This window comes from Mesocricetus auratus, unplaced genomic scaffold (assembly GCF_017639785.1).
Source record: "Mesocricetus auratus isolate SY011 unplaced genomic scaffold, BCM_Maur_2.0 Super-Scaffold_100010, whole genome shotgun sequence".
In the NCBI taxonomy this organism is placed as follows: domain Eukaryota; kingdom Metazoa; phylum Chordata; class Mammalia; order Rodentia; family Cricetidae; genus Mesocricetus; species Mesocricetus auratus.
Window position 1 is genome coordinate 79,857,618 of NW_024429194.1, and position 23,054 is coordinate 79,880,671.

Below are 23,054 nucleotides of genomic sequence, written 5' to 3' on the forward strand. Positions count from 1 at the left end.
ATACCTCAGGTTTTTACTTGAAACTTTTAAAAAGGGGGTTGAGATCGTAGTTTAGTGGGAGAGTACTTGTCTACATGAACTCAACTCATCTGCACCACAAAAAGTAAATAAATTAATAAATTAGAAGCTGGAATAAGCCAGATGTGGGAGTAACAACCTGAGCTCCTGAGAGGCTGAGGTAGGGAATCAAAACTTCAAGGCTAGCCTAGAGAACACAGCAGCCCTGTTTCAATATATTACTAAAACCTCTATATGGAAAATGATCTGTAAGGATAGCCTCAAACAATCAAATTTCCAGCAAGATACTTACGGCCATTCAGACTCTGGATGCTTTTGGTGAGCTTCTATGACATTAATGGCAATATTGAGGTTTTCTTCCAGGTCTTTCATTCTTTCAGGATTAAGAGATGTGAACAAAATCATTGAACAGTAGGAAACAATCTTTTTGTCTGGATGATTTAAGCAAGACCTGACAGAGAAATAAGATTCTTAGTCCAATTATCAATGCAGCAAATGTGACTGTAGCATAAATAATAGTAATCCTTAGCAAATTTAGTACATATTGGTATTTTTAGCATATAATAAAGATTTATAATGCTGTGAAACAAAGCATATCTTTGTTTAGAAAAACAGTAAGCATAACAGTAAGATACAATAAAATGGGACTGGAGAGATGATTCAGTGACTAAAAGCACAAATAATTCTTGCAAAGAACCCAACTATGGTTCCTAGCACCTACCCCTGCTTGTAACTATAGCTCCAAGGGACCCAACATCTTTTGGCTGAGGGCAACTTTACTCATACACACTACCACACACAGACATGCATGCACATATACAAAGCAAAAATAAATCTCAAAAAAGACAATAAAAAGTTGCATTTGACTTAGGACTCAGAATTGAAAAGAAAGTAACATTTAAACAGAAAAAGAAAATTAAAATGATCACTACTAAATTTTGTTAACTAAAAGAAGTTAGTGAAGTCACTTATTATCAGTTGTGTCATGGCTCATCCTAAAATTTGATTTTTGTCCCCACTTAAACTTCACAACCCAGGCATGGTGATGCACACCACTATTAATGGCAGTACTCAAGAGGCAGGGGATGGTGGATCTCTTGTGAATTACAAGGCCTAGCTTAGTCAACACAGCAAGTTCTAGGCCAGGTAGTCAGAGTTACAAAGTGAGACCTTGTCTTTAAAAAGAAAAAAAAAAAAAGAGTTATGTGGGCCAATGAGATCTGTCAGCCAGTAAGGGTGCTTGTCACCAAGCCTGATGACCTGAGTTCAATCTCCAGAACCCATGTAAAAGTGAAAAGGAGAGAACTGACTCCTGCAAGTTATCTCTGGAGTCCACATAATTACCAAAGCACTAATACATGTACACAGTAAATGGGAAAAATTTTTTTGGTTTTTCGATACAGGGTTTCTCTGTATTGTTTTGGAGGCTGTCCTAGAACTCGCTCTATAGACCAGGCTGGCCTCAAACTCACAGAGATCCACCTGCCTCTGCCTCCCGAGTGCTGGGATTAAAGGCATGTGCCACCAACGCCCAGCTAAATAGGAAATGTTTTTAAAAATTATAAATAATTACTATATATTTATGTAGATTGAGTTTCATTCTTTCCTTCCTACAACCAGTTATTATTAAATGTAAAGATAATAGACATATATCTATAAACACACACTTTCGGCATTTGAGAACTATACTCTGAGCTAGAACTGAGTAAGAGTTCATCTAATAACCAAAAGTTATATACAAGCCCAGAAAACAAACACAACCAGAGAGGGCAGCTCAGACCTTACACAGCAGCACACACAGCATGGATCCAGACACTGCAGCTATGCCCTTTACTATTGACAATCTGCAGGAACCTCACCTGTCCAAGCAGAATCAATTCCATTTATCTATAGGACTTATAAGAACAGAGATAACAGCTGCTACCCACACTGCCCATACTAGAATATTGGCCTCTACAACCACTACACAGTGTCTTTCAATTACCTATCCACTTCTGTCACCAATTTACATTTTATTGTGACGCTCAACTACTTACAAATTAACAGAGCTAGTGTTCTAAAGCAATGCATAACACGAACCAATTCAAGTGCCAATATAAATAACCAGACTGGTTATAGACTTCTTACAGCAGCCATCAGACTGGTCAACCACATCTTACAGTGAGTAATAAATAATCTGGGTACTCATCTCTTAACACTAACATGAGGAACTGAATTATCTTCTTCTCACGGTGACAGATTACCACATTTCTCAGTCTGAAGCAAAGAATAGCAATCTCACTTCTCACAGTGAAAGTCATCTCACACTGATAAGCATATATTATCCAAATCTTATAATCCTCCATTTTCTATGAAGAATAATATTGGGCCATGCATATATACAACAGTAAAAAATAAATAAATAAAGGATTAACTCACGCCAGATTTTAAGGCTTCCTGTTTATCTTTCTCCTGTATAAATCTGCGGGTCCTTAAAGAAGTTACTACTTTCCCCATGACTTTTTCTTTTCTTTTTTTGTTTTTATTTTCATTTTTTAATTAATTTTTTAATTTACTTTACATACCAACCACAGTTTCCCCTCCCTCCACTCCTCCGGTTCCCTCCCCCACCTCCTTTCTACCCCTCACCCCAATCCACTTCCCATAACTTTTATTTCTTCAAAACAAGCTGGCATGTTCCCAAGGGCCACATGTCTTGGTACAGAGCTCAATGAGTATATATGTGTATCACGGAACCACCACACAAACCAAAGTTCAACACACTGGCAGGGTCCAGGAGGGTTCCGGGAGTCTCCTTCATACACCTCCTCCCAGCTAACACCTATCTGCTATCAGTCACAAAGAATATGTGCTATCCTGAATTCTATTACTGCATGACAGTCTTGTTTTTCCAGCTTGTGAACTTCATAAAAATGAAATTATAAGCACAATTTTTTCAGGAGCCAGCCCCCCCCCAAAAAAAACTAAGATCTCAACATTTTACTCACATAAAGAGTTCTGGGAAAGCATGGACCCAAACAATGGATTGGGAATCTTCATTCCGTGACGCAATGTTGCCTAAAAACTGCAGGCCACAACGAAAAGCTAGAAATAAAGAAAAGTAAAAACTGAAAATAACAGATTCAACACCATGAATACATCTCAGTAAGAACTATTTCCCTGTTATTACATAGGAGAGTGAGAAAGAAAAAGGAAGAAGGAAAAGAATGGGTTAGAGGGGGAAGAGAGAAACTGATTGGTTATCTAAGATCTCACTGAACTTTGGTTATCTAAGATCTCACTGAACAATGAAATTCTGAGCATGACATTAATACGCCACAATCAAAACAACACTAGGTAAAATTAACTTCTTAAAGATTATAAACTCAAGTATAATTACATGAAGTATCATTGGAATACATGTTCCAATTAAAATATCACTACAAATTAAGTATGTCTGCACATGTTTGTAATCAAGGCATTCAAGATGCTGAGACAGGAGGACCATGCTAACAAAATACATGCCAAGACCAGTCCAATAAAACTGTCTCAAAACAAAATACAGCTTTACTTAAGAATGAATTTTTAAAATGCTACAAGTTTTTTTAAACAAACATACCTAGAACATAAGGTTACAGAAATACTGCAAGCTAAAGAAAGCTAAAAGGAGACAGATCAAATATCTGCTAAAAAAGGAGAAATAGGCCACTTAAAATTACACAAAAAAGTATTAATACAAAAGACGTTACTGGAAATATGTTAGTCATTACAGACCAACTTATCAAAAAGATGTAAAAATTTTAAATTGGAATTCACCTAGTAATATACTCTCAAATATAAAGAAAAACTGACCACAGTAAGTGATAAATGTTGACAATAAGTTGACTAGTTTTAAGATATCTTTTTTCAACAAATTCTAGAGGAAGCAGACAAAAAATACCAATATATCTGAAAACTCTGAATAAGATTTAATAAAAAACTAACTGACATTTAGACTATAAAGCAGCAAAACAATAGCCACCAGTTCAGAAAAGTGACAGCACCAAATGCTAGGAAGTTGTGGAGCACAAACTCTCATTTACTGCAGGCGAGAATGGAGCATGGCACTTTGGAAAACAGTTTGTGTGTGTCAGCACAGAAACCTGACACTGCTCTATTTCCTCACACAAGACAGGAAGCTCCATTCCAAGCCCTGACCTGCCAAAATAAAAAAGTTTTAAAAACATTAGAAAGCCTTTAAGGCCATAGGAAAAGATAGCAATAAATGTTAATACTTTTTCTTAGAAGATACCATGGGAAACAGAATAGATAGATATATGAAACACAAAACTGTCTTGTATCTTTACACTTACAGTTCATTCAAAGAGTTCTTACAAGCCTTTTATCTTCTTGTTTGTTTGTCTGTTTGAGACAGGATCTCACTATGTAGCTCTGGCTGTCCTGGAATGTATTATGGAGACCAGGTTGGACTCAAGTCACAGAGATCTACCTGCCTTTGCCTCCGGAGTGCTGGGATTAAAGGTGTGCACTATAACACTTGGCTATAAATCATTTTAAAAGACAGATAAGCCAACAGAAAACAGGCAAAATAAAAAGTTTTATGGAAAAAAATTGACAAGATCCACAATGGATAGGCAGGGATAAAAAAGTGCTCGATACCATGAGAAAACCAAGAGGCTAACTCCACACCCGTTGGACTAGCACAACTTACACTGTCAGAAAACAACAGCACGTGGTGAGGGTGCAGAAGCCAGAGTCAAGAGGCCACGAGCTATTACCAATAGGACACAGTCAAATCAGACTGGAATAGGCACCACCAGTTCTTGGTTTTGCCTCCCAGCTACAAATAAAACTTGAATGTCTGCTCTATGAAAATAAAGGTGCCAGACACTCAGGACATTTCTGCTGCCAGCATTGTCATCACGATTCACTCCTCCTGGAGAACATCCTCCTCTGCTCTGCTCAACTCTGGGGAGCAGTTTCTCCAGGCCCAGATCCCACCGGGCATTACATCAGCAGATCAGCAGTGCTAGCAGCCAGAATTAGTTAATATAATCTAAAGAAACTGACGTTTATACCAACAGATACAAATATTGAAAAAGAAAAAAATTAAACCTCAAGTGCTTCTCACAGCCTGTTCATAGAATTATATGATTTCGTTCCGTCTACTTTCCTGAGTTTTAAAACTTAGTCTATTATCAATGCTTAATGAATGTTTACAATATAAAAGTACCAACCTTTTTCCAGATAAAATACTAATAGTTCTACTGAACGCTTCCTTAGCAAGCTTCCTAGCAACGCTCCCCTTGCACCCATGGGTGGACTCCATCATGTTCATCAACAACACTATCTCTCAGCACCTGCTCTTGAGTGAGCCAATGAGCCATGAGTGCAGCCTACCCAAGGTCTCAGCCTGGAGATAAGGTCAGGGAGGCCCCACCTTAGCCCTGGGATTAGAGGCTACATGTATCTACAATTCCTGAACTCATCATTCACCTTACTTCTAACTAATCAATGCCATTAACTCAAACCTTTATGACAGCAACTCTTTACATTAAGTCTTACTACCGGGGGTATAAGCCTGTAACCCCAGCACACAGAAAGTGGAGGCAAGAGAATAGCAGGTTCAACATCAGTTTGGGCTGCACAGCAAAAAACCTAGCTCATATGCAAATACACCAAAAAATTCCTATTCAAATTATGCAGTAGCTGCTGTCTCCTCTTGTACCCTTACTAACAGAGTGAGTGGATGGAGGAGACAAAGGGAGGAGACACCAGTAGGGACAAGGGACATCAAGTAGGAGCCTCAGAGAACAGTAACAGCTAAACCAGAAAGCAAGCTGGTGATTTTAAACACGAAAATGTAACATAAGGAATTAAAAGAGAAGCAACATTGAAGCAGCACATAGGTTGAGATGCAGGAACCAGGCACACCCTAGAACTGGAGGAGCACAGGCAAGAGGCTGGGCTGTTAGAACCAAGGAGCCTGACAGCCTCCTGTAAAACTGCAGCCAAGGCTCAAACACGCAATTCCTAATAAAAGTACTCAAAGAAAATGACATGCCAAGAACCCCAAAACTAAAATCCAAGTGCTTCTCATAGCCTGTTCATAGAATTATACTTTCTTCTGTCTACTTTTCTGAGTTTTTCAAAAGTCTATTACAAATGCTTATTGAATGTTTGTTTATAAAATGAAATTATCAACCTTTTCGCAGATAAGACAATTTTAAATGATACAAATAGTTTTACTAAATATTTCAGAATACTGACACTCAATTTTAATATGCAAAAAGAGTGAAAGGGATACACTGGCCTCACAGCCAAGCAGAAAGACAGCTCCTCAAGCCAAAAGAAAAAAGAAAAAAAAAGCATCAAAACCTCTGAAAATCCAAAACACGATTCTGGGAAGGAAAAGACTTACAGATGGCCTAGGCACAAGCAAGAAGACTGTAGGCAAATAAAATAACAGTTTACTTTACCAAACAGCTTATCAACTGATCTTTATGTAAACACTAAGAATAGTGCAAAGCCTCTAAAAAATGCCAGCATTATTTTTACAGATTAGGAAAGAATATACGCCAAAAACAACATCAATAGTTCAATTAAAATAACTCATACTTGTGTTTACATAAAATTTGATGACCATAATATATTTGTCAGACCACTGCAATTATTGCCTGAAAATAATACTCTAAATATTATTTTGACAATATAATTATAGTTCTTACCTCAGAAGCAGTAACAAAAAACTGGCACAGTTACCCTGACAACAATCTCCCTAAAATAAGGTTCTCAGAGACAGAATTAACAGAAAATGAAATCAGAACACTTTTTACAATGTTATTTCATTGGGTTTGAATGAAGGCACTATGAAAACAACTTCTCAGCTTCTTATTAAATGCAAATGTCACTGCTGAATTCCAAATAAAAACCAGGGGCTTTCCTTTCCTAGAGGTGGTGAGAAATACCACTAACTTTCCTTTTCCTCCTTGCCTCTCTTCCAATTCTATCACAGAAAACAGGTCAGTTACTTAAAACAGAGACAGTTAAATTTTTAAAAAGAAGCTGCTTCTGTTTCATGGACTAGAAGACCCAATATTGTCAAGATGGCAACTTTTCCCAGACTAATCTGCAGATTTAACATAAGCCCTAATATCTATAATATATTACAGAAGTAACTTCTACAATTCAACAATAAAATACAACCACAATCAAGAAAAAGAAATTGAGCAAAGGATTCAAACAGACATTTCCCCAAAAATTTATAAACGCCCAATACACATATGAGAAAATGTTCACCATCGTTATTTAGTCATTTGGGAAATGCAAATAAAAACCACACATTACTTTATACCCACCAGGATGACTATAAACCAAAAAAGTAGAAAGTGTCAGCAAGGATATGAAGAAATTAGAACACACACTGTTGACTGAAAGCAAATGGCTCCACTGTGTTGGAAAACAGTTTAGTGGCTCCTAAAACAAGGAGGAGGAAAGAGTTAAGGCTCAGCAGTTAAGAGTACTTGCTGCTCTAGCAGAGGCTTGGCAATCAGATTCAGTACCCAGCACCCATGTCAGACAGCTCAGAATCACCTGTCATTCCAGCTCCAGGGGATCCAAAGTCCTCCTGTGGCTTCTGTAGGCACCCACACATAACATGTACACACAGAGAGAGGACAGAGAGAGACAGAGAGACCACCACTTTCTGTCATACCACGTAACTGACAAAATTTAAAAGATGATTTTTCCATGTAGAGATAAACATTAATCACATTTATTCATTGAATGAATAAAGTTGAAATTAAAATAAGTATAATTTGAAAGAACAATTAGAGTTAAGAAAAAACAACACTATCAGGTGGGAAGTGGGAGAGAAACATTGGCAATTTCCTTGGGCTATTACAACCATGGTAGTAATTACTTCTCTAAGAACTAATAAAAGTCTTAATTGTCCCAGAAAGTATTTCATTGTGTTCTTTTGACCCAAGTGGCTTGATATAACAGATAATTTTATAGCAATCATGGAAAACTGTAACAGTGCTGTTCTGAGAAGCACTGACATCACAGGTCAGTTCTTTAGGACAGACTGATTTCCTGTTGCTGCTAGATGTTTACTGATGTGTAGTTTTCTAATCCAAAATCTACCAGTGGATGGACAATTTAAATAGTGTGAGTCAATTTTAACATAAGTATTGGGATATCAATGCTGTTGCAGCGCTGGGTTTTTCATTTGTTTTTTGAGACAGGTTTTCATGGAAGCCCAGACTGACCTTAAATTTACTACATAACTGAAGCTGACCTTGCACTCCTGAGCCTATATTTACTTTCTAAATGTAAATATAGGCATGTGTCACCACACCCAACTATTTATTTGTTTGTTTGTTTTTCTTTAAATGTTTTGCATTGGCTTGGTTTTTTTATATATTGATACAAATTTGAGATTGTTTTTATTACAACATACAATACATACATTTCTAATCTTATTCAAGGTATTGTACCTATGCCACTCATTTAACAATGTAATGCAAATTAAATGATTTCTAAATCAAATATTAAGATCCTAAAACTGTAGTAAAATGGACCTGAAAAGAAAACGGTAGGAAATCATATAGGGTGACAATCAGTAGCAGCATGTAGTACCTGCAGCACACTAGCATACTTAGTCTATGTCACTTGGACAATTCCTTTTGGTGCTTGTGAGCAGAGAGTTCTTACCTATCCACTGGGAATAGAATGTCAGGTAGCTTTAATGTAAATATATCTCATGTTATATAAAAACAGGACTTAAATGTTGTAAATCAAGCTGGGCGCTGGTGGCGCACGCCTTTAATCCCAGCACTCAGGAGGCAGTGGCAGGCAGATCTCTGTGAGTTCGAGGCCAGCCTGGTCTACAAAGTGAGTTCCAGGACAGCCTCCAAAGCTACAGAGAAACCCTGTCTCGAAAAAGCAAAAAGAAAAAAAAGTTGTAAATCAAATCTATTTTAAACAGTTATGCTTCCCACTTAAAACAAATAGTTATATTATTTATGGTAAAGGTGTTTTTTGTTGTAACAATTACTTTAACCCATAATCTAGTATGTCTAATAAGCATGGATACTTACATTAAAATTATATCAAATAATTTACATTTATTCATTATATCTCAATCTCTTAGACAAAAATATCATACATAAAAACTCTATTATTTAATTTAATGATGTGTTAAGATAATAATCTTTTACAAAGGAGAAGCATTTTTGCTACTAATACAAAAAAACTACACGCCTTCAAATTAGTGTAAGAACCTTCTAGATTTTCAAGTTAAGAAGCTGAGTACTGCTTTTAATCACACATCAACAGCTGTTAAGGAAAAGAGCTTCCGTCCGTCCCTTTCTGTCACACTAGGTAAGAATTGACTTAACATATCTGGCTCTCCTCACTGGAATATGAGTTCCTAGGGGCAGAGATTTCTGTCTACTCTGGTCACTGTTGGAATCACATCCACATTAGTTACTTTTATCTGCACTGCAATAAGATACCTGGAAGAAGCAACTTACAGGAGGAAGGATTTATTTTGGCTCACAGTTTAAGATGACACAGTCAGTGACAGTGGAAGCAGCCTACAACTAAACTAGTGGAAATTCTAACAGGACATTGCCAGAGCCATCAGGAAGCAGAGAACTCAGGAAGAACTCAGGAAGACTGTAAGCTGTAAATCCTGCCCCATGGCTCGCTATCAGCCAGCTAGACCCCATGTCCAAAATGTTCCACAACCTCCCAAAACAGTGCCACTAGCAGAGGACCAAGTGTTCAAACATGTGGCATATGGAGGATATTCATATTAAAACCAAAAACAGTGTCTCTCATATTTGTAAGTATCACAAGGGAATGCATTAGACATTCCAGGTTGCTACTGCGAAGAACTACAGACTAAACAGCTTCAAAACACTACTTTCTACCATTTTGGAGGCTCCAAATCCATGGTTAAGATGAAGTCAGTGCTGATTTCTCCTGACACTAGACTGCAATCTGCTTCCTATGTTTTCACATGGTCTTCACCTATGTGTCCTACTATCCTTCTCAAGAAGACACCAAATTTACTCACTGTACCTTAATTACCTCCTGTAAAATCTTATCTTCAAATACAGTCATATTCTGGGCAGTGCAAGTTAGGATTTTGCTATGGTCTAATGTTTGTGTCCTTTTCAAATTCATATGCTGATTATCAAATCTCCAAAGTGTCGGTAGTAAGTGATGAGGGCTTTGAGGTGTAACTAGATCTTGCAGTCAGTGTTCCTTACAAGAGGTCAAATTCCTTTGCTTCCTTCTGTCCTTCTACTATGTAAAGACACAGGAAGAAGACACCTTCACTGAAACAGACAGTAAGCCCCTACCATATAGTAAGTATGTTGAAACTCTGATCTTGAACTTCCCAGCCTTTCAGGGTGATAAATACCTGCTCTTATTAATTACCTAAGCTAAAGTATTTTGCTACAGCAGCCCAAACAAACTAAGAGAAGTTTCAGTGTAAGAAGTTGTGAAGAAACAAGTCAGCCCACAACAAGACAGAAAGGACACAGCAACTTTCCTTCACGGTAACTCTTTAATATTACATGAAATATAGAACATGTTTCAGTGAATGACTAAATACTCAGAGCATTGGTTTTAAACCTTTTTCAAGACAATAATACATTAATTATACTGTACATTACCTGTCAACAAAGAGTCTTGTTCCACTCGAAGTTCACGAAAGAGAAGAACCAAATCAACGGCAACACCAATTGTATCCAGGTTCCTGTATTAAATTTTAAGACAGAATTAAGCTAAATATATGAAATGCTGGTTTAATGTATAATGTTGAGACTACTGATCAATAGTTCATACAGTGGGCAAACTAACAGCTTCCATGGATGTGCAAATCCTGATTACTAAAAATCTATAATTATTACCTTATCTGGTAGAGAGAACTTTTCACACAAGACCCAACCAGTAATCTTGAGATGGAAGGGTTGCCCTGAGTTATATGGAGGTTTACTGTACCACAAAGCTCCTTACAAAAGGAATTCAAGAAAGTGGGAACCAAGAGAAAGGAGGCTATATGCCAAGAAAAGTAGTAGGGATGAAAGCTGGAAAAGCAAAGAAACTGATTCTGTCACAGAAGCCTCCAGAAGAAGGTACTATCCATGCCAATCTCTTATGAATTACCAAACTCCAAAACTGTAAGGTAATTAAGCATGTGCTGTTTAAGTTTTTGATAACATGTCACTGCAACAAAAGTAAAGTGACACAGATCTGAGTGTCATTAGTGGGGTGCTGCTGTAACAAACAACTGAGAAGAGGAGAGAGACTTTGGTCAGTGGGAAAAGGCTAAAAGAACCCTAAGACGCATGACAAAAAACATCACAGTGCCTTAGAAAGACTGCTGGTAGAAACACACATATGAAAGCACAGCTGGCAACGTCTGGAAAGAAATGAGAGCATGTTATTAGAGAGTACAGGAATGACGATCTTTGCTAAGCAGTGCCAAGAGTCCTTGGACAACATCCTACAGCTGTATGGAAAGGAAAGAAAAAAGAAATGCCTAAAACTGTCCCGTGTACTGTGATCTTCTGCCTACTGTTTTTGAGAAAAGATATTATTTTCTAGTGTTACAGGAACCAGATAAAGTGAAACTTGGTTCCAAAATGGATCACCATACAGAGTTTCATATGTAACTTAGGTAATTCAGAGGATTAGATGTGGGACTTTGAGATATCGAGACTTAGAGGGCACTCTGAACATAAGCTGATGCTAGGTTTAGAATATGGGAGACCTTGGGATAGCACAAAAATGTATTTTGAATGCAATAGATGTGAATGTTTAAGATCAATGCATGAGCTGGAATAACAGAAGAACCTAAACTCCTTATCAGTTTGTTTGTTTTTTAAGTGACCTTATATTATATGGGGAAGAGACACAGCAATAGATGAAATCTGTAGTTAGTCTTTGTCCTGAGCACCTGGTGCAGAGTTCCTGAAACATTTAAACTTTCCTGAAAGACAGGAACATCTGCTCATACCTGAAGTTTATGGTCTAGAAGTAACTCAGACACAGCTGCCAGTGGGCCCAACCTATAAACATTCAGTATCAGATAGGCAAGGAGATGAAAACTGAATTCAATACCCACAACCAATGTTTTAAATTAACCATGTCCATATAATGAAAACGCCATTAAAAAACTAACAATGAAGTCTGGGGAGCTTGTAGGTTGGTGAGCACATCAAACTGCCAGGGGTGTTGCATATGCAGGGAGAACATGGAAATATCACTCCACCCTATGCATATTCTTCTACTTGGATGTTCCTACTACATATCCTTTATAATGAACCAGAAACCTACTTTCTTGAGTTCTGTGAATTACTAAAACTGAGGGAATCCTATCATGGAACCCTCAACTTCTAGTCAGTCTTACAGAAATGGGGGTTGCCTGGGACCTGATTTCTAGCTAGTGTTCAAAGTAGCAACTGTTAAGTCACAAAGATGTGGACCCAAAGTGGTAGTGCTGACAGCAATGCCTCAACGCCCACTTGAGCTTGGAGTTACTAGGAACGAAAACCAAAAGCATTTCTCAGAAGCCCTAACAGCTAACTGAACGCTCCTGAATAGAGATGTCAGCACCTGAACACTTCTGACCATACCTGCAACACCTCCCCTATCTGAGCTGCCCTCCACATACCCCTATTTAACCCAACAAACTTTTATAGCTGGCTGCTGATCTCTACTGTCCTAAGCAGCCAGTTTTCTTTTTTATTAAAACTGGTCTTCTATACATGGGGAATGGCTGTTCCGGTGGTTTCTTGCTGCACCTACTTAATAGGTGGAAAAGACTGTGTTCAGTGGTCTCTTTTGCTGTGCTCACTCACAACAGCCACCTAGGAGTGAGCCTTTTAAGTTATGACATTCCCATAGATAGTGCCAGAACAGGAGTTGTCAAACATCCAGTTAGTATCAGGGATTCATAATTGGTATCAGCAAACACAAAGACTATTTAGATGTGTTAAATTAATGACCAATTCTGAGGTTGGGAGATTATGCTAGGCAATCCATTTATTACAGGTCTTCATGAGAGGTCAAAGGAAGTCAGAGCAGAAAGAGAGTCTGTTAGATACTACACTGTAGGTGGAGGAGGTATGTGAATCAAGGAAAGCATGAGTCAGTCAAAGAAAGAAGTCCAAAATGAATTTTTGTAAGCCTGTGTGGCAGCAGGGAAGCCCAGCCTCTGATGGACTGAACCTTGAACAGCCATAAAAAAGGCATATTTATTGATTGTTACATAAAGTTTTTTTCTTTTGAGTAAACAAGTTCCTCATACCAGGGTCCCTAATCTGATCTATATACTTCTGTAAAGGAAAGCATCACATCCCTGTTACTTTAGTCCTTATTGTGTACCATTTGCAGTGCCCAGTAATCCAAGAGCTCCAGGTGAGCTGGAAGTCTTGTGACCAAAGTCATGCAAAGGCTGTAACGCTCCCTCAGAAAAACAATTACACACATCACAGAAAACAATCACTGTTTTCTACAATGAAATGATTTCTTCAAGGTCAAAGTACTTCTAGAAAACAACTATAACTATTCATTCTAATGTTTACCCTAGATACAATGACTCTACTGGATTCCTACAACACCCACGGACTAAAACAGGGTACTGCAAGTGAAGCACCTAGGACCATGCCTTTCCTCCCTGCCGAGGCCAGCACAGCAAAGATGCCCATGTGCAGGCTTTGTTCTGGGCTCCCCGTGCTTCCCCACCTGGGAAAGTACAACAGAAACTGGTACTCTGCCAATGTTTCCAGAACATAATGTTATGTTTTAAAATGCTATTATTGGGGCTGGTCTTCCACAGGACGCAAGTTCAGATCTCTACACCCACCAACTCCAGCTCCAGAGGATCCCACACCCCCATCTGGACTCCATAGGCACCCATAATACAAATGTGGCAGACACACAGACACAAAAATAAAAAACAATCTTTAATAATGTTTTCAAATTTAGTTTTTTTAAAAAGCAAAGTATTAACTATTATTAGCAAGATGATTGTTATTTCTACCCATTTTCTGTAAAGAGATAGCAGATTTGTTTTAGAACTGATGTTAAAACAACTCCAGCTTTTCTTCCTTTCCTTTCATCTTAAAAATCTCATTAATCATCTTAAAGCCTCAGGTCTAATACTGTCTAAGCAGCCAAGGGAATCAAATGTCTCCCAGACCAGCTCAACTTCACCCATCACAGCACTGATGGAGAGGCCTTGAGGCCCTGTCTAGAGTAAATCCAGGAAGGAAAGTAAGCATCTGCTTGTGGCTTCTGATTTTATTTCAAGAAAAATATTCTTTAAAAATTTGATAAGAAGCTGATTCTATAAAAAGCAAGATGGAAAGTCACGCATGGTGGCACTAGTCCCAGTACTCGGGAGGCAGAGGCGGGCAGATCTCTGAGTCAGAGGCCAGCCTGGTCTATGTAGTGAGTTCTAGGACATCCAGGGCTATACAGAGAAACCCTGTCGAAGGAAAAAGAAAAAAAAAAAAAAAAAAAACCAAGAGAAGGGAAAGAGCTGGGATCTAGGCGTGGGAGCTGTACAAAGGAAAGAGCAGAGAGCATCCTCTGCTCAGTACTTAACACACTTCTCAAAAGCAGGCAAAGCTAAGTAGGACAGAAAGTGCCCTGAGTTTTAGAGTCTTAGACACATAATCTCAGGAACTTATGAATAGTCCTGCTCAATGTAAATACAGGGCAACTGAAACATTTACAGTTAAAAGGAGGCCAAGAACTACAGGTGAGCTTGGGCAGGCCAAACCTAGAAATATGGAACCAATGCCAAGTTCAAATCACTCATATGAAATATCAAATACTTCAAAATAAGTTACAAATTACAAACAGGAAAGCTGAATAATCCCTCTTGTTAAACAAGAGAACACAAGAAATAAAGAATGTTTCCCTGTAAAGGTAAAGGACAGTTTTGTAAAAACAACCAATGAGTAATAGTATAAAGCCAAAACATGAGCCACCACATAAGAAACACTCAGAGGGATATGTATCCCTACCTGATTGAATTCTGGTTCACAGAACACTCTATACAAGCATTCCGAAGACATCTGAAGCATTCCGTGATTAGCTGAAGACTGGAAGCCAGGTGCTCCACTTGGGAAGAATCCCTGCAGGCTAGCTCAACAGCATGAGTAGATTTCTTTAAGATATCCAAGACTCTCTGGAAGATCGTTCTGGGTGCTGTTTCCCTGGAAGAAAATAAAGTTGTTATAAACTGGGGAGAGGGAGGACACGGGGGATGAGACGGGACTGACTTCCAAATGCCCCATCCCCAAAATGCTTTACCTACCCCAGAGGCAGGAGAGGCTAGATTTGTCTACTCCAGCTTCTTCATTATGAAACACAAGTTATAAGCTGCAGTGTAGACTGCGTAGCTACTATGTGCATGTGTGGGGCACTGCTGTTAGTGCTTACATGTGTTCACTCACTCTACCACTGAAATAATCTTAAAATCAACACTGTCCTCTCCATTTTATAGGCCATGTAAAAGAAAGAGTTGCTTGCCTACATCACTTAGCCAATGAATGCCAGAGCCACAATTCTAATAAAGTTCTCTGATTCCAGTACTTGCATTCCCCAGGGCAATCCAAATACAGTCCAGATGAACTCTCTTGCTTATGGATCTGCCACTACCCAATATGGACCTTGTACTGGGCTATGGGAAACAATATTCCCAAGAAGCCAGCAACAACCACACCAAAGTTTACATGTGCAACTGCAAGTGAGAGGGAAGGAAAGGGGAAACAGAAGAGGGTTTGCAGTGTGCCAGTCCCCTATGAGGGTAAATGCCAGGCATAGAGATGACCTACAGCTGTGCTCTCAGACGCCTCAGTCTTCACTCAAGGCAGAAGTACAACCCACTACCATTTTTTTAGTGCAATTTGGTACCTAAATGAAAGCCAACTTCCTCATTCCATAAATCCCCTAAAGAAACAGCAATCTGCTTTTAAAGATAGAAAAAAAAGCCTCCCGGGTGTTGGTGGCACATGCCTTTAATGCCAGCACTTGGGAGACAGAGGCAAGTAGATCTCCAAGTTCAAGGCCAACCTGGTTTACAGAGCAAATTCCAAGACAGCCAGGACTACTCTGAGAAACCCTATCTGGAAAGAAAAAAAAAGATTGAAGAAAAACTGTCATGTTAGAAATTCAAGGGACTCTTAGGGACAGTCCTAACCATCTGAGTGTTCTCCCCTGTTCTCAATGTAGAATTACAGGACTAAGCCAGACCACAGAAACTCCAAGCTGGAAGTAACTGCTGTCATTTTAAAAAGGTAGCACAAGAGAGAAAGATGTCATGTGACAGAGTTCAAGTGGAGGTTTTTCTTTTGTTTTTAATTAGGGAAAGGAGAGGGGGGAGACCAGCCTACCCGGGTAGGAGCAGCAGAAGAGAGGAAAGAGAGACAGAAAGAGAGCAACAGAGAGGGGAGGATGGGAGATAGGCAGGGCCCTTTTAAAAGGGAGTGTAGTGGTTGCAGCTGAGGGCTTATCCTGTCAGAACCCCTAGGACAGGCCAGTACAGATGCCTGAATACTAACACTAACAGGAATGACCTTGTACTGCCTGGACATCATCAAAGACATTCCATAAATGTCCCTTCCTTTCCAGGACCAGGTAATATAGCACATGGCTTTTTGTGTATTATGTGGTATAGTTCAGTCTTTTAGAGACAGACATCCATGTTTTCCTATGGCTGGATCTTTGATAAATCTATAGGCAAATATATAGCTCATGTCTTAGAACAATATGAATTTCACTTTATCTGGCTTTTCTCTTCTCTCCAATTTCCTTACTTATGTCTTTTTCAAACATAAATAGCAGGCCAAACTCAGGGTTTCTCACATGCTAAGCAACTACCATTGACCTATTAACTCTACCCTCTTATCTTTTTAAAAATTCATTTAATTTTAGGGCATCTGAAATTTGTTTCAGGAAAGATGAAAGGTATTGATTAATTAATTAAAAACTAAGAAACACACACAATCTCTGCCTACCCTCTCATCCCTCCAGTCAGCATTATTTCCAAGGACAGGTCATAAAACTTGGACCTAGTGTTTCAGTGACTTAGTAGCCAAACAAAAAAGTGAAATTCACCTGCCTGGGCAACTATATGAAGCAAGTACATATGTAAGACATTTTTCCTGACAATACTGTCACAAAAATATTTTTTAAAAAGAACATTTACTAATATTCCATTGACAACATTAAGGATTAATGAATATGATAAATACCCAAGATTTTGAAACACACTGAAGAATGACAAGAGCATTACAATTTATATGACAAAGTTAAATCTAATTACCTCTATGTGTTCTAATGCATAATTTCAACATCTATCATTTTGTCTTACAAATAAAAACAGAGAGCTGAGGTAACTCATGACACTACATTTGACTAGTATGCACAAAATTCTAAATTCAAACAATGGTGCAAAAATAATAAGAAAACAGCTCTACAACTAGAATAATCTACACTAATTTCTCTATTCTCCTCAGATGGCTAAGAGATGTGAATTCACACCTGTGACGATGAGCTAATCCTAATTCTCTCAGCTGGTCCTTCAGATTCTTCACAGGTGCCACTGTCCACAGTGAACAGTCTTGAAAACCAGCCACTCCTTGATCTCTTACCACCTGTTTTGCTAAAAACTGATGACTGAAGCAGAACACATTTTGGAACAAAACTATGGCTACAGACTAAAGAAGATCTTTATTCTCAAGAATAATGGTGTTTTTATAATGTATTAAAACAGTTAATTCGTGAACTAACCTACAAATATAATTCCTAGTACTACATATTCATTTGTCATGGGTGTACTGGGTCCTAATAACAACAAACAAAATGGAACTGAATTTAAGACCCATCAAAAGTCTCCTGAATTCCAAATGACTACAAATAGCTTCTACACAGTAAGCTCACATGGCATGTCTATCAGATATAAAATAACTTGTGTTTGTAGAGCAAAGAAAAATAATCCGGGAGAGTGACCATTGCTATTTGCTCTCCCCGGGTTCTAGACCCATGGGTTCCTGCAGCACCATGCACTTCCAATCTTCTGTGTCCTTCCACCAGCATACATCAGCCACACTGTCCCCGCCCAGTTCTTTGCCTTCGAGAACTTGACCTGTGATTCTGATTCTAAGGAAAATATTCTACCATTGAGCTACCCCCCTCCAGTCTAAACATCTCCTTTTTCAGAAATCTTTTAAGGACCACATCCCTGGTGAAACTCATCCACTACTCCAATCTGTATGCTCCGTAACTCTGTGCTTCTGCAAACTAGAGACCAGCTGACTCTTTTTGTATCTCTAGTCCACTGGCACTCACTGACAGATCTTCTCATTTCTGCCTTAAACAGCAAGGTCGTTTGGCACTACATATTCTAGATACAGAAACTAGAAAAATAGTCACCTTGTAAGATGCGGCTCTAATGTAGATAGATAGATATCTTGTGATTCCTATTTCATATCTTATTTCTCCTTCCCTATTCATTACTACAACAGACTAATTTGTAAGGAGGGTCTATAGCCCAAATTAACTCTATCTTAAACTCCCTGAATTTGGAGAATACGTCTTAAGTGTTTGTTTCCTTCTACAAAAGCTGAGAAAGAGAAAACAAAAACATTCCTCCAGAGTCTTATAACAAATAGCTATGGGTTCTATTAAGCCTACCTGAAATAATACAAACATGATCACTGTTTATTAGATTAGGACAAAGACGTTCCTCTCAACAACAGTAAAAGCATCCACCTCTCCCCACTACTCTCCCTTCTCCACAGCCTTGAAAGAAAACTATTTGGCATTACAGTTCTGCACAGCCTGTGTTCACAGTCAGGACAATGTAATGCATCTAAATATGTAATGATTAACGACAATGAAATAGCTGGTAAAGATCAGTCAGTCGTTCCCATATTACAAACATTAATAATAATTGCTGTCAGTCCTACTTTAACCAAACTAACAAAAATATTCACAAAGGCTTTAAGAAGCTTAGCTACTTCATTCACAGAAGGCAGAGTATTTATGGAGACAATTAAACTTCAGCCGTTAGACGTTCCTATTAGATAGGAATGCATACCCTGAAGACAATGTATAAATGAAATGTTGTATTAGAGGACAAAAAAATTCCTTTGAGTTACACAAAAGGTAGAATTTCATTTCCTTCAAGTTTCAACACATTTGTTGGTCTTGGCAAGCACTGTTTGAGTAAAATTAAAGAAAACTACCTGTGATTATATGTCACAGGTTAGACAAGCCTAATATACCATATGTACACACATTTTACAGTTAATTTATCAGTGGGCCTCCTACTGAAAAGGAAACTAACTACTAGACATTGTAACTGTAACTAAGACTATCACAATTGTTTAAAAATTATTCTAATACTTACCACTGCATTTTTTTAAAGCTGGCTTAAGTATTTAAAGTATTTTAACCATTGTGGTTAAGAAAAATAATTAAAAATCCATAGATTTTGTTTCTAATCCCTGGTTGTTACATAAAAACCATAAACTCTGCCTCTTGATTTAATATGATCGATCAAAAGCACTGTGTGTGTGTGTGTGTGTGTGTGTGTGTGTGTGTGTGTGTGTGTGTGTGTGTGTACATATATAGCCATAAAGAGCCTAGAGCAAAATTCTGAACTTCTCAACTCCACTTTTACCAGGACCAAACCTCTCCTTTGTACACTCTACCTTCTCCTAGCTCCCATCCAGGCTTAGATGGTCCCTGCCAGCCCTAAACAACTCATGTTGCTGGGTCACAAAAGTTATGTGTAAAAAGCATCTCAGCAAATATTTTAGGCTCTGACAGTCAGATACTCCCCAAAACCTACCAACCCCTGCCCTTTATAAGAAAAGCAGCGTTAGATGATACTTGAACAAATGAAAATCACTAAGTTTAAGTAAAACTCTACTGTGTTAGGGTTGGAACAGTAGTTCACTGGTTAAAAATGATTACTGTCCTTGCAAAGAACTGGAGGTCCTTCCCAGCACCCTCATCAGGCTGCTTATAACTACCTGCAACTTCACAGCTAAGGGCTCCAACATCACACTAGTGCTCATGGACACAGACACTCTCCCAATCATACTTCTAATTAAAAATAAAACAACGCCGGGTGTTGGTGGCGCACGCCTTAATACCAGCACTCTGGAGGAAGAGGCAGGCAGATCTCTGTGAGTTCGAGGCCAACCTGGTCTACAGAGCGAGTTCCAGGATAGCCTCCAAAACAATACAGAGAAACTCTGCCTCAAAATAAATAAATAAATAAATAAATAAATAAACAAATAAATAAAACAAATCTTAAAAACAACTTCATTATGGCCAAGCATGTGGCTTACTGTGCTATAATCCCAGCATCTGGGAAACAGAGGAAAGGGGCTATTCACCTCAAGGCCATCCTAGCCTACACAGCAAGACCTTGAAAAGAATATTCTCTTGTAAATATCACAATTTAAAGTTCCCATCACTTTCAGGAGGCAACTAGTTAAACGTAAAACACCCTTCACTCATAGGTCATAATGTAACAGGTGGTGGGCCAGATCTGGCAACTCCGGTCTTACTAAGATTCCTAACATACCATAGTCTCTCCAAACCCCACAAATCATGGTTTCCCTTTCCCATCATCCTCATCACAGTCACTTTTCTCATTACAGCAAATGTAGCTCAGTGGCATCACGCTAAATGAAAGAAGAAAGGACAAAGCAGCACAGAGACCACATACAAGAACCCAGGAAAGAAGTGTGTGAAACACACTTAGGATGGTACTGGCAGGACAGGTATGGAGGAGAGGGGTCTGTACTTTCTGTGACAACTTTGAGCAGAAGGCATGCCTAAAAATAGCTTCAGGTAGACTTAGAACATACAGGAGACTAAAACCACCAAATCTGGGGAAATTTTTCAGTCTTAGGTAGAGAAAGAATATATGTAAGGGTCTGGAGACATGACTCACTCAGCAGTGAGCAACCGCTGCCCTTGCAGAGGACCTAAGTTTAATTGTCAGCATCCACATGGTGGTTTACAACTGTCCATAACTCCAGCTCCAGGATATCTGATAGTTTCTTTTGACCTCGACTGGCATCAAGCACACATATGGTGAACATACACATATAAAGGCAAAACACTCATATACATAAAATAAATAAACCTAAAAAATTAAAAGAATGTATGTAAAACATGACTAAGATGCCAGGTGATGGTGGTACACACCTTTAATCCCAGTGCTCAGGAGGCAGATCTCTGTTAGTTCAAGGCCAGCCTGGTCTACAGAATAAGTTCCAGGACATTCAGCATTACAGAGAAACCCTTTCTCGAAAAACCAAAAATAAATAATTATAAATATGATAAATCAATAAGTAAATAATTACTAATAATTTTATTCCCAAAATACTAGTAATAAGCCAAGCTTGAGGGGCTGAAGAGATGAGTGGTTTAGAGTACCTGCTAGTCTTGCGGAACACCCAGTTCAGTTCCCTGCACCCATATGGCAGCTCACAACCACTGGTAACTCCAGTTCCAGGAGATCTAATGCTTTTTCTGTCTCCTTAGGCACCAGGCACACATGTGATACACATACATATATACAGGTAAACACTAAAACACACATAATAAATTCTTCTTTAAAAAAACAATATTTGAGTATAGAAATAAGGAGTGGGGGGGGTTAGAGGGAAGGAAAGACCAAATATATTCATTCCTGGAGAATCTGCTAGGAGGCAATGGCACAGCTATCACAGGAAGTCAGGGACAGGATAGATGATGCCCCATGAACAACAAAAGATTAATGCAGACCATAGATGAGAGAGAATCACAATGCACAGTATTTCCATAGACTGAGGAATTTGGGGCAGTGGAGTAATAACATCTGACTAACATTTAAAGGACCCCTAGCTCCTCTATAAAGAATTGATCAGCCGGGAGTTGGTGGCGCTTTAATCCCAGCACTCGGGAGACAGAGGCAAGCAGATCTCTATGAGTTCGAGGCCAGTCTGGTCTACAGAGCTAGTTCTAGGACAGCCTCCAAAACAATACAGAGAAACCCTGTCTCAAAAAAACAAACAAACAAACAAACAAAAAAGCGAATTGATCATGGCTGGTAAGATGGCTCAGTGCATAAGGCACTTGCCACCAAACTTAATGATCTGAGTTGGGGTCCCGGGGGTAGAAGGGGAGAATCAAATCCTGTAAGTTGTCTTCTATTGACTTCACCATGGCACATACAGTCAAACACACACACACACACACACACACACACACACACACACATTCACTCACTCACTCACACATGTCAATATTTTATTATATACAATGAAAGTTTGTTTAAAAAAAAAAAAGAGTTCAGCCAGGCGTGGTGTTGCATGCTTTTAATCCCAGCACTCGGGAGTCAGAGGCAGGCCAATCTCTGTGAGTTCCAGGCCAATCTGATCTATAGAATGAATTCCAGGATAGCTAAGGCTGTTACACAGAGAAACCCTGTCTCAAAAGGGGGGGGGGGGGGGTTGGGAGGAGTTGGCTGGAGAGATGGCTCTGTGGTTAAGAGCATGTGGCTGCTCTTCCAGAGGTCCTGAGTTCAATTCCTAGCAACCACATAGTGGCTCACAATCATCTACAGTGGGATCTGATGTCCTTTTCTGGAATAAAGATGTACATGCAGATGGAGCACTCACATACATAAAATAAACAAGCACACTTTGTAATGTTAACCTAAAATAAACAAATAATAGGGAGGCAGGCAGGCAGGCAGGGAGGGAGGGAGGGAGGGAGGGAGGGAGGGAGGGAGAGAGGGAGGGAGGGAGGGAAAGAGCTGGTCATAGGAAAAGAAACTGAAGACACTGCAAAGCCTAGCTGGTAGGCAGAAATTAGATTTTGATTTTCCCCCTATGCTGGGACCCAAAGTCTTATACATGCTACGTAATACTCAATAAATAAATAATCAACCTAGGGTCAGTTTGGTTAAACCTAACCAGAGTGAAAGACCTCTACAATGAAAAAAACTTTAAGGC

The 23,054-nt window shown here is 38.9% G+C and overlaps 1 protein-coding gene across 1 annotated transcript in view; it reads right to left on the reverse strand.

The window, feature by feature from the left end:
* Positions 1–23,054, reverse strand: part of Atxn10 (ataxin 10) — a 131,417-nt gene that overhangs the window by 95,323 nt on the left and 13,040 nt on the right. Inside the window, exons 2-5 of the mRNA XM_040754032.1 lie at positions 15,054–15,245; positions 10,689–10,771; positions 3,006–3,102; positions 311–469 (exon numbers count right to left, since the gene is read on the reverse strand). Coding sequence (XP_040609966.1) covers positions 311–469; positions 3,006–3,102; positions 10,689–10,771; positions 15,054–15,245 — 531 coding nt within the window. The remainder of the gene's footprint in view (positions 1–310; positions 470–3,005; positions 3,103–10,688; positions 10,772–15,053; positions 15,246–23,054) is intronic.